This window comes from Saimiri boliviensis, chromosome X (assembly GCF_048565385.1).
Source record: "Saimiri boliviensis isolate mSaiBol1 chromosome X, mSaiBol1.pri, whole genome shotgun sequence".
In the NCBI taxonomy this organism is placed as follows: domain Eukaryota; kingdom Metazoa; phylum Chordata; class Mammalia; order Primates; family Cebidae; genus Saimiri; species Saimiri boliviensis.
The window spans coordinates 67,442,738-67,455,034 of record NC_133470.1 but is presented as its reverse complement, the minus strand read 5'-3'; the positions used below and the strand labels follow the sequence as shown (position 1 = coordinate 67,455,034).

The 12,297-nt window shown below is 35.7% G+C and overlaps 1 protein-coding gene across 2 annotated transcripts; it reads left to right on the top strand.

Moving 5' to 3' along the window:
- Positions 1-2,923: 2,923 nt before the first annotated feature.
- Positions 2,924-10,967, top strand: ITM2A (integral membrane protein 2A). 2 transcript variants are annotated; one of them, XM_003936835.3, is made up of 6 exons: positions 2,924-3,323; positions 6,865-6,996; positions 7,268-7,465; positions 7,708-7,818; positions 8,941-9,091; positions 9,239-10,967. In XM_003936835.3, the coding sequence occupies exons 1-6, from the start codon at positions 3,213-3,215 to the stop codon at positions 9,325-9,327; spliced, it is 792 nt and encodes a 263-aa protein (XP_003936884.1). In that variant the 5' UTR covers positions 2,924-3,212; the 3' UTR covers positions 9,328-10,967. The 2 variants fall into 2 exon arrangements, with proteins under 2 accessions (XP_003936884.1, XP_003936885.1); XM_003936836.4 differs by lacking the exon at positions 6,865-6,996.
- The last annotated feature ends 1,330 nt before the right edge of the window (positions 10,968-12,297 follow it).

Sequence of the window (12,297 nt, the reverse complement as noted above, 5' to 3'; positions counted from 1 at the left end):
GAATTGTTATATCCTACTCCACAGCATAAGCCCAGTATTCCCGCTACAAAAACTGGAGAACCCACGACAAGTATGTCATTGCCATTGTTATACTAATGATGTGCTTTGTAAGGGCAAGAGTATATCTGCTTTGCTCACCACTGTATTCCTATGCCAATCACACCACGAGGCACATAGTAGATCCTCAGTAAATATTTGATTAATGAATGCATGAGTTAATGAGTGAAATGGTATTGTAGATAATCTTATTGCTTTAGCTTTGTGTGATTACATTTGTGGTAATTTCAGAAGATCATTCAAAGAAAGTTGACATCATTGCTTGGCATTCAATTACATGCCATGTTCCATTCAGACCAAGTTATGATAATTTAGTCATCATTTGGCATGTGAGAACCGGGAAGTCATTTATAAACTTGAATGGTATGCATTCAGATATGATTAACAATGTGAGCTAGAATCAGCGTAGCAGCAGCCAGAGCCCCATTTTCCAAAGACAAGAAAGTGAGAGAAATTAAGTCTAGGGAAAAAGAAGTTGTTGCTGGGAAGGAGAGAATACAAGGAAGAGCCTAGCCAACGAGAACCACTTTTTTTTAGCAAACGGAAATGTGTTCACTACTGATTTCAATCCTAGGAGCAAGTGGCAGCTTATATTTTGCAATTCCAAAAAACATCCAGGAACTATTTAACCTTCCTGGAATGGATACAAACAATGGGTGTTGTTGCTATTCTATGATCCTAACACAAGTATTCTTTATATATTGAGAAGAAAATTGTGGTATCTGCCAACTTGAGACTGTGCCTGCATCGCATATACCCAACAGTAGCAAAGACTCATTCCTAAAAGAGGATGTAGTGTTAATTAATACGAGATGGCCAAATTCTTCAAAATCCAAAAGAGAAGCTAGATGTCAATTTGCGTGACTATTCTTAGAAGTTTGACTTTTTCCAATAAAACCTATATTCAGGTACTGCGGGATTTTAAGCAGTTCTAGAATGTTAAGAATGGTTGAAGTATTAAAAAATAATAATAATGATTCTTATAAGCTTGAAACATGGGTAAGTTACGGAATAAAATAAGAATCCCAGGATAACAAAGCATTTTACTCCCTATCCTTTTCATAATAATTTTAAACGTATTTCCTCTTGCATTGTACCAAACAATCCTCAAAGCAGCAGTACACAAATGAAGAAACTGATGCCTCAGAAGATGAGGTGACTTGCTCAATATTATATATCCAGCAATTGTGTTCATCTGAAAAAAATGAAAATAAACCCTTCTCCATCTGCCTGACAACATTTCAGTGAAGATATACTAAGATAATGTATTACTATCCACATAGAACCTTGCACTTCTTAAGTAAATTAGTAATAGCAACCATTTGTTCAGTCATCTGTGTGGTGTGGGTCACAGGGGTAGACTAGACAGACCATAGTGGAGATGTCAAAAGCTGATTGCAAACAGAAGGCAACTGTAAAGAGAAACATTCTAGGAAGGTAAGAATTCCTCAGCTTACACTAAAGGTTGCCTGATAAATATTAAATTATAATGGCCAATCTTGAGCAATAATAAGTGAAAGAACATAGGTTGCTAATATTTCTAAGCAAACTCAAATATCCTGCTTTTTAAGATTCTGGTCCTAAGTAAGGCACAGGCTCTCCACTGTTCCCCTCCATCCACTTTCCCATCTGTGGCCTATCCAAGAAAATGAATACTGTCTGCAAAAAGTTCCCACAGTGGAAACAGGTGACAGGCTTCTGAGTCAAGGAAACATTAGTGGGAAAAACTCCAAGCTGGAATTTTTCAGATGGAGGAGTGGCGACTCAACATATTCAAGTCCCTTTGTTAGGTAGATGAGCAGAGGGCAAATTTTGGAGCAAAAGCTGTTTCTTTTTGTTTGTTTGTTTTGTTTGATGTTGTTTTGGTAAATGCTACTGCCTTCACACAACAGACCTGTCTTCTGCAAAGAGACTATTTATAAACTCTGTACCACTGCTACCCCAGTCACCAACCTCCATAGCCTGAATTTTACTTGGTGAGGTTCTCTATCAGTATCACTAACCTGGAAAAACTGACTGTGAAGAAATAGCTTGATTACACTGGCTGCACATGTAAATGTTCCAATAATAATTTCTAACTCATCCCCTTTGAAGTTATTGTTCCCCCCACCCCATTAGATAGATCGATATTAGCATCTGGCTAAATTTTATATCCTCCACCTTCCTGAATACATAAGTACTCTCTCTCTCTCTCACACACACAGACAGACACACACATATACACACACATACATTTGTTTTTTACCCTGCAGGTTTCACAGCTGGTGAGTGAACAGAAACAGTCTCTGGGTTGAGACTTTACACTGGTTTCCCTGACCTGGAAGAGTGAAAAATCTAGATTATTTCAGGAATTCACTATAAATTTTCCACCCTTCTCTGTCTCATCATGTCTTACCTATAAAATGGGGTGTTGCGGAGGCAGGAGCCCTGTCTTTCTAATCTAACATCGCCTTATGCTGAGATATTAAAGTCGCAAAACACAAGCAAGCAAATTTACAACAATTTGTTGAGAGAACGAACCGAGTAACTATAAACAGGCTTCTAAGTGCTCTTAAATGGAAGATATTACTGTCAAGGTACAGAACCTTTGCAGAACAGTGCTTTTGAGGCCTGGGTGGGTCCAGAGCTAAGGAAGTTTGAGTTACTGCCAAGCTACAGTCCCAGGCTCTGCGGGGAGTCAGGTCCAAGTTTGGAAAAACAGTCAGAGTCAGGGGCTATTGTGGCCTGAACAGAGGCAGAAAGACGCGACACAGCAGGCTTCCTTCCTGTCTTTCTCTTATCTGAAGTTGCAGAGAGTGGGTGGGAGTATGCCTGAGGTGCAGGTGAGGCACGTTTAGCCCGAGCCGGCCAAGGGCTCCACTTCCCCTCCTCTTCCCCCAGTGGCAAATCCACCCCACCCTGCAAACCCCCAACTCATGCACTTGGGCCCCTTTCGGGCCCCCTCTCGCTCCTTCCTTTAGGCACCTCCCTGGGCCCGCCCACGGTCTCCCACCCAGTTTGGGACTGCGTCATAAGTATCCCAGACCTCGGCTTGCAGCAGTGTTAGACTGAAGATAAAGTAAGTGCTGCTTTGGGCTAGCGCGATCTCCTCTTGTAATCTGCAGCCCAGGACGCTGATTCCAAAAGTGCCCTGCCTCGCAGCCCGAAGATTCACTATGGTGAAAATCGCCTTCAATACCCCCACCGCGGTGCAAAAGGAAGAGGCCCGGCAAGATGTGGAAGCCCTCCTGAGCCGCACCGTCAGAACTCAGATACTGACCGGCAAGGTAGCTGTCCTGGGGCGGGGTGGGGTGGGGGAGGGGTGGGCGAAGGAAAAGGGCTGGTAGCAGAGGACAAAATGAAGCTTCCCCTGAAGGGCTCCTCTTGCCCCTCTTGCGCTGTCTCTGGGGTTTACCCGGTCGCCTCGGTTCAGTCTTGTCGCGCCACCTTCTGCTTACCGCACCCTATGTCACTCTGCATCCCCGCGTGTCGTGCAGTGTTCCAGGCCACACCACCTATCCTGGAGGGAGGTTAGAGAGAGTTTGAGGAGATGCCCTGGGACTCGTCATTGTCTCGTAGGGGCCTGGGGATCAAGGAGAGACTTGTCGCCCAGTCCCCACCTCCAGGGGCCACATACTATCCCCAGGGACAGAGGGGGCACAGAGGGGTGAGCAAGATTAGGAGATTTAACATTTCTTTCTTTCTTTCTTCTTGGTGTGCATGAAGTTCTAAGACAATAAATCTTTCCATGATCTCCGAGTTTTCGTGGAGGTGGGGTGAGGAGCAAAGGGCACTTTTAACTCCAAGCATGAGTTAAGGCAAGTGGTCTGCTTGAATGCGAGAGTATTTTCAGTTTCTGCCTGGGCATAGGTGGCCGTTAAACAGCTCCTTAGGTAAAGGAGCTGTCAAAATAGAGGTGGGTCTTAATGCCAGTTTTGGGTGTTCACTGTGCCCTTTTACTGCAAGAGCGTTGTATGTTTTTAGAGTGGTATTTCCTAAAGAAAACACTCTTCTGTAAAAATAAATTTGGTGATACTTTTTATTATTTTTAAATTGTTTTCTTGTTGAACAATATCCCCTTCCCTCTATATAGAGATCTGAAGCAGGTCCAGTGTTGTAATTTAAACTACTAGATTTGCCAGAAACTGGGGAAGCTCTCCCCCAAAATGTTATTATTTATTTAGTCCTATTTCTATTTTTTAAACACCTACTATGTTTTCAGGGTTTGTATACTACTCGTTTTCCTCAGTATAATCTCAATCTTAAAAGGCAATCGTATTTTCTTCGTGTTCTATGAAATCTGCAAGTGTTGGAGCTTGCAGATCTGTCGTAACTTGTCATGTTCTCTATACAGTTTTAACTTTTGTGTTCAAGGTGGAGACATAAAAAAAATCCTTTGAGTTAAATGGGAATCCATGTAGTAAAAGTTGATTGTGCACACAATTTGAAATGTTAATGTGCTTATCCAGAGTTTTATTATGGAAACTTTCAGTATTAAACCCTGCAATACAACTAGCTTTTGTGTATTATACATTTTAGAGCTCAAAATTATCAACCTCTTGCATTGTTAAGATTTTGATTAAATGACAGAGGTCAAATATGTAATTGTTCTCCTGCTTGGTTTGTAGGTAAAACATGTTCAGAATTTTGGGGGGAGTCTAATTACAGGCCAGTAGTTAAATATAGCCACACAGTAATCCTTATTTTTATTTTTATTTTTTTTCTTGACGACCAAGCACTTCATGACTTGTAGATAGATTCAGTTAATATGCAAGCAATACTTCTGCCAGGACTGTGGTGAGATGATGAATAAACAAAACTGAGCATTAGCACTTTGATTATACATTGCTGTTAGATTTGGGGGAAAATTTAACAAGATCCTTACCTGGTCACTATAATACACTGATAATAACACTTGACATACTGCATTGTAATACATTGATCAGCTAGCTCATTAGAGGTTGATCATGACAAATATAATGTCAGACATATTGTACAATGACTTCAAAAGAGTTCAAAGAGAAATTAGCTATGATAATTGATGGTTTGCACCAACCTCAATTCCAATAAATGTAAATGAAAACAAAAAAATCCTTATTTCTAGCATGTACAGATATCTTATGAAATTGAAATTTTAACATTTAGGCATTGCTTAATGATAAACTTCCTGAATTATTGAAAGAATAAATGAAATTACAGTGCAAACTGTTCTTATGTCTCAGTAGCAAGAAAAAATAAATTTATGTCTCAGAATTTCAAATTAAGCTATTATGTGACTTATGAGCAAGTTACTTCATCTTTCTGAAACTCATTTTAATCATCTAAAATAGATTCTTTAAGTCTCCAGTTCTAAATTATTGTACCATAATTCCAAATCAAAATTTACAGTTCTATCTTTGTAGTGCTAATCTTAGTGTAAGTTTTTTAATAAAAATAATTAAAAGTTTCTGAAAATTACTGGGACACAGAAAAGTCTTCAAGGTTTTTAGAGTGCTAATCAAGGGATGGTTTTAACTTAAATAAATTTAGCTAAGAAAATGGGAATCTCAAATTTCTTTGACCTTCAAATAAATATATTTTTGGAAAAAAACATTTATCAAATGATTGTCTGTTCTTTCATCTTCTGCATTAACTTGAAATCCATGCATTTATTTTCACCAAATGAATTTAAGCCTAGTTAGCTCTGATAAACATTATAATAGTTGTCCTGAAAAAGAGCTAATGACCTAAATAACTAAAACAATTCGATTTACACACACATTTGAATGATTTACCCTTTAATGACCAGGGCCTAGAGTTACTTACTTTATTTACTCAATCCTTGAACAATATTGCTGCTTAGGATGTATTTTGTCACACAAAAATGGGATTGGAAAGATTGGAGTCCACTGCCCTGGGAAGGGCACAATCAGTTGCTTGTTTGCTTTGAATATTTCTTGTTTCAATCCGGAAGCAAATTATTGATTTAACAGAATATTGCAGTCACTGTAACACAGATAACTTTCGTGGCTAGCTATAGCAAATGCTACACTTAAAAATCGAATGTTTCACCCAGGACTTGGAAAATATTGTATTCATGCAATACACAGTTATAGAATATTGATAGATATTAAGAAACTTTTCTCAGTTAAATTAGGAACATTAAATTTATATCTCTCCCTTCAATATTTTAATTTCTAAAATATGGAGAAAGTGGTATATACCTTATAGAATTCCTTTCTTTAAAACCTAATTTTAAGAAAACAGCTTTATGAAAGTCAGTTAATAAATTAATCAAAAGATACTAATTCTCTTTTAAGTTGACAGACTGATTTGAATAAAATAGTGAAGAAAAATAACCATATTTCAGAAAGTTAGTGATTATGTCTGTGTACTAGTTCAAAAAGTAATAACTACTTCCATTTATTGAGTATAATTTTTAGAGATCAGCACTACCACATTGTGCCTATGATTAACAATACTATATTATGCACTTAAAAATATGTTAAGCATCAATGTTGTGTTGTGTTCTTAGCACAATAAAAAAGAATATGACACTGAATAAATAAATGGTAGTTTTAATTTGATTCTTGATGCATGTATTTTGAAATAATTTCATATCTACATTTGGGTTTAGAAATTCGAGATGGAAGGTTAATGTAATTGGAGACATTTTTTACATCTATTAGATTCAGAAATTGTCTTGAAAAAAAGTTAGACTAAAATTAAAATGAGTTAACATTTTAAAAAATATCTTGGGTTTCAAGGGAGGTAAATTGTACACAAATTCAACTATGTGCCTGAAAGTACAATCTGGTTTTGTTTTTGGTTTTGCTTTTTAATAAATAGGAGCTCCGAGTTGCCACCCAGGAAAAAGAGGGCTCCTCTGGGAGATGTATGCTTACTCTCTTAGGCCTTTCATTCATCTTGGCAGGACTTATTGTTGGTGGAGCCTGCATTTACAAGTACTTCATGCCCAAGGTAATAATAATTATAATTATTGTACTTTGGATTATTACTTGCTAGACATTTAGTAGCAACTTTAAAAATTATGTAGCAGTGACTGGAAAAAAGATTTAAGGTAAGATTTCAAGTTCTTTCAGTTCATAAAATTTGTCTTCATGGTAATAGCTATAGTCAACAAGCCTCTGCTTGACACATAGTACAATGAATTGATATGAGTGGGAAAAACCATTCAAATGTCATGGTAATGAGTATTAGAAGGTTGTAATTTTCCCTTTTTGTCTTTTAGAGCACCATTTACCGTGGAGAGATGTGCTTCTTTGATTCTGAGGATCCTGCAAATTCCCTTCGTGGAGGAGAGCCTAACTTCCTGCCTGTGACTGAGGAGGCTGACATTCGTGAAGATGACAACATTGCAATCATTGATGTGCCTGTCCCCAGTTTCTCTGATAGTGACCCTGCAGCAATTATTCATGACTTTGAAAAGGTAGGTTTCTCAATCTCATAAGTGTTCCAGGATTTTCTCTCTCTCTCTCTTTTTTACTTCACTGGTAGATATTAAATTTATTCATGAATGCACATGTTTTTAAAGCAAAGCCTTTCCATTCTTTTGTTGTTGAATACACATTAGTTGATTTTGAAAGAGTGTAGATACTTGATCAAGTGGTAGTTGGAAAATTTGCAATGTTAATGCATTCTGTGTCTTACCTATTTTTCTCTACCTAACAGGGAATGACTGCTTACCTGGACTTGTTGCTGGGGAACTGCTATCTGATGCCCCTCAATACCTCTATTGTTATGCCTCCAAAAAATCTAGTAGAGCTCTTTGGCAAACTGGCAGTATGTATTTCAGAGTTTAAATTTTTAAACAAGCATTTACAAATATTTTTGTTTCCTTGTTTTTTTTTTTTTTTTTTTTTTTTTTAAGAAAATAATGAATTTGGCAAAGCATTTCATTTTATTGAAATAATTTTCAAATAAAAAATGTTGTGACCCTAAAACTGCTCTAAAAATAAAGATTATTTTTATAGTCATTATCTGGAATAGGAAAGGATTTAAATAGTGTCTTTAAGAGTTTGGACAAATAACATGAACAGACACTTTTCAAAAGAAGACATACATGTGGGCAACAAACATATGAACAAGAGCTCAACGTCACTGATCATTAGATAAATGCAAATCAAAACCCCAATGAGATACCATCTCACACCAGTCAGAATGGCTATTTTTAAAAAGTCAATAAATAATAGATGGTGAGGTTGTGAAGAAAAAAGAATGCTTATACACTGTTGGTGGGAGTGTAAATTAGTTCAGCCATTATGGAAGATACTGTAGCGATTCCTCAGATCTAAAGACAGAAATACTATTCGACCCAGCAATCACATTACTGGGTATATGCCCAAGGAAATATAAATCATTTTATTATAAAGACACATGCACGCATATGTTCAATATAGCACTATTTATAATAGCAAAGACATGGATTCAATCTAAATGACCGTCTATGATAGAATGGATAAAGAAAACGTGGTACATATACGTCATGGGATACTATGCAGCCATTAATAATAAAAACAAGATCATTTATTTGCAGGGACATGGATAGCGCTGGAGGTCATTATCCTTAGCAAAGTAGCACAGGAACCGAAAACCGAAAACCATATGTTCTCACTTACAAGTGGGAGCTAAATGAAAAGAATACATTATCACCTAGAGGGGAACAACACACACTGGGGCCTTTCAGAGGGTGGAAGATGGGAGAAGAGAGAGGCTGAGGAAAAATAACTAGTGGATACTAGATTTAATACCTGGGTGATGAAATAATCTGTACAACAAACCCCATGGCACAAGTTTACTTAATGTAACAAACCCTCACTTGTACTCCTGAACTCTTTAAAACTTTTTTCTGAAGTTAAAATGGAAAAATAATTTCTCATCTCAATCTTTGCTTTTCATTTTTAGAGTGGCAGATATCTGCCTCAAACTTACATGGTTCGTGAAGACCTAGTTGCTGTAGAGGAAATTCGTGATGTTAGTAACCTTGGCATCTTTATTTACCAACTTTGCAACAATAGAAAGTCCTTCCGCCTTCGTCGCAGAGACCTCTTGCTGGGTAAGTAACATATTCCTTCCCTTACCCTGTGTTACACAGAGGAGGAAAGTGGAGGTGGAATACAGGAGAAAGTGGAAAATAAATCTAGATATATTTTCATTACCATAAAAATTTCAAAAGCCACTTTTTTTGTGCGTTTCCTTACAGGTTTCAACAAACGTGCCATTGATAAATGCTGGAAGATTAGACACTTCCCCAATGAATTTATTGTTGAGACCAAGATCTGTCAAGAGTGAGAGGCCACAGATAGAATGTCCTTGGTAATAAAAAGTCAGAGATTGATAATATGACTTTAACATGAAAGTTTATGGGATACTCAAGATATTTACTTATGCATTTACTCTACTGCTTATGCTTTTTTAAAGGGACAAAAAAAAATACTGACCACTGCAAGCTCTTGTCGAATTTTAGTTTAGTTTTCGTTGCTTGTTGTTTGAAACTGAAATTACATGATTTTCATTTTTTTCTCTTGGAATTTATAGGGTTTACATTTCTGAAAGCAGCAGGAATCTGTCAGCTAACATCCTGACAATAAATTTCATCCTTTGTTTTTTTTTTTTTGTTTGTTTGTTTTCTCTTAAGGAAGCTCTTTACTCATGGTGGAGCAATTTTAAAATTTGAATTATTTAAAGTTGTTTTTGAACTTTTTGTGTAAAACATATCAGATCTCTTAACATTGTTGGTTTGTTTAGTTTTTCATTTTGTACAACTTTCTTGAATTTAGAAATTACATCTTTGCAGTTTCGTTTGGAGCTCTGTAATTAACCTGACTTATATGTAAACAATTTTCATGAGACAGTCATTTTTAACTAATGCAGTGATTCTTTCTCACTAACATCTATATTGTGGAATAATACACAAAACTGTGTAGGTGCTGAATGCTGTAAGGAGTTTAGGTTGTATGAATTCTACAACCCTATAATAAATTTTACTACATACAACCACTCTTTGCTATATTTCATCACTTGAGATATATTCAGTGTGAATAATTAATATTACATGTTTAGCTTTTGGTGTACCTATAACAGATCTAAAATTATGGGCCCAACTTTGCCACCATTCCCACTTACACATTTTTATATTTTATAGTTTCATATTTTACTCCCTTTTTGATAGTATGTTAGTTGCTCTTTTATAAACATTCCATAATTGGCTTATCATGTAAATTCAACTGCTTATTTAGAGGCTTCAGGCCCATAGCACTTTAAAATCTTTTAAAGTGTTTTCTTTTTCATAGAAAGTAAACAGATATACAAAGCTGTAAGAGATCACTAAAGACTAACCTTGGATAAGATATTGATACCTTTTAAGAACTTCAAATCACCTGATCATAACTAATGTATATAAGAGCCTAAACTTCATACCAAGAGGGCAAGAGTACTATAAACTCTTTCGCTTGTGTTAGGTGAAAAATTGCTCCTGATATCCCTGATTATCTGCTGCTACCGACTATTGGTCAATTTCAGTAGCCAAAATTACTTAGTCAAATCCTATCATTATTTTTTAGTGAAACAAATTAAACATTTAACTTTAAGAATTTAGAAATAAAGCATTGGCATGAACAATAAAGCATACAGAAGGAAAAATGCAATGTTTAGAAGATAATAACAGTAATCAATAAATTCAAGAACTGGTTCTTTATAAAGAAGAAAATGTAGAAAGAGTTTGATAAAATTTAACACCCATTGCTTGTCTTAAAATATGTATAGAAATTTAGGGAAAAGGAAATACATTATTTCCAAATTTATCTTAAATAGCATCACAACTAATGGTACAACATAGGAAAGGATGTTGACTATTGAAACTATTCAATATTGTTCAAGACATTCTGGCCAATGCAATAATATGTAAGACAAATAAAAATATTTTTTTTTAATGAGGGCTGAAATTACGTTTATTACTAGATGAGTTTTTTACCATATAAGATATTAGTGGAATAGTCTATACTTTAAAAATTAATAAGAAGATGCAGTATAATATAAACAAAAGCCAATGACTTTCCTTTATACCACAAACAAACAATTAAAGGGAAATACCACTAGGTAAAATATATTCTACTCACAATAGCAACAGGGACATAAAGTAGCACCAACAAGAAATTTATGAAACTATAAAGAAAACCATAAAACTTAATTAAGAGATACAAAATAAAAGTTAAGTAAATAGAGAAAAAGTAAGAACATTACAAGTAAATAAAATCTTCCCCAGTTAAATTTCTTGTTTTAAGCAATTTCAATTAAAATCCCCAAATAATTTATTTTGGAATTTAGCAAAATTATTTGAAGGTTCATCTGGAAGCATGAATAAGTTAGAATAGCTAAAGAAAAAAATGAAAAAAGAGTAACTGGGGACGCATTGTTTTACAAAAGCAATTATTAAACCACAGCCAAATTCACAATAATTTTAAAGGTAACTTTCACGCATGATAGAAAATTACAGTGCCAAGAAAGAGATTCTAGTGTGTAAAAGAATAGTATCCTAATGGAAGCTCCATGGAGTAAGATAAATTGTGCATCAAATTGTGCCACCAAATGTGGCTAAAGAAAAACAAACAAAAAAGGCCTAATGGCCATAGTGTAAAATAGCATAAGGGTAACAGCCCTCCAAATGCAGCATATCCTAACTTTTCACTACTAATGAATATTTTTTAAAAGAGAAAAACCTTTGAAAATGCTGAAAGTATAACTGAATGATAACCTGATGCTGGTGTTCATGAGTAACTGATATGTGATAGAGAACAGCTCTCTGATTATTTGTCCACAAACTCAGAGCCCCTAATCTGTCACTCATAAAAGTGTGCAGTCATATATCTAAGAATTGCATCAAGTAGTTTAGGGTTTTATAACTTGTACCACCTTTCCATTCTATCCATTCACTCACCCCCACATGAATATTCATTCATTCATTTATTATTTGTCAGGAATGGGAACAGATAAGTTGTGAGCAAAACATACATAGACCCTGCCGCTATTAAACATATAGTCTCCTGGGGGTAAAAGACTTTTTAAAATAATTCAGCTACTTTATTATAAAGAATTATAGAATGCTTATGAGAGTTTATAATGGGGGGATCCTAGACTATTAATTAAGTCTCAACTTACTATGAAATTTGAGCTGAAAACTGAACTATGTGTAGTATAAATCAGATAAATTTCAGGCAGAAGTAATTGTAAGCTAAGTCCCTGAGGCAGGAAGAAATGTGGTTG

Excerpts from the sequence above, each read along its gene's own strand:
- ITM2A (XM_003936835.3), top strand. The coding sequence starts at position 3,213 with ATGGTGAAAATCGCCTTCAATACCCCCACCGCGGTGCAAAAGGAAGAG. Across the intron at positions 3,324-6,864 it reads CTCAGATACTGACCGGCAAG|GAGCTCCGAGTTGCCACCCA; the intron begins GTAGCTGTCCTG and ends TTTAATAAATAG. Across the intron at positions 7,819-8,940 it reads AGCTCTTTGGCAAACTGGCA|AGTGGCAGATATCTGCCTCA; the intron begins GTATGTATTTCA and ends TTTCATTTTTAG.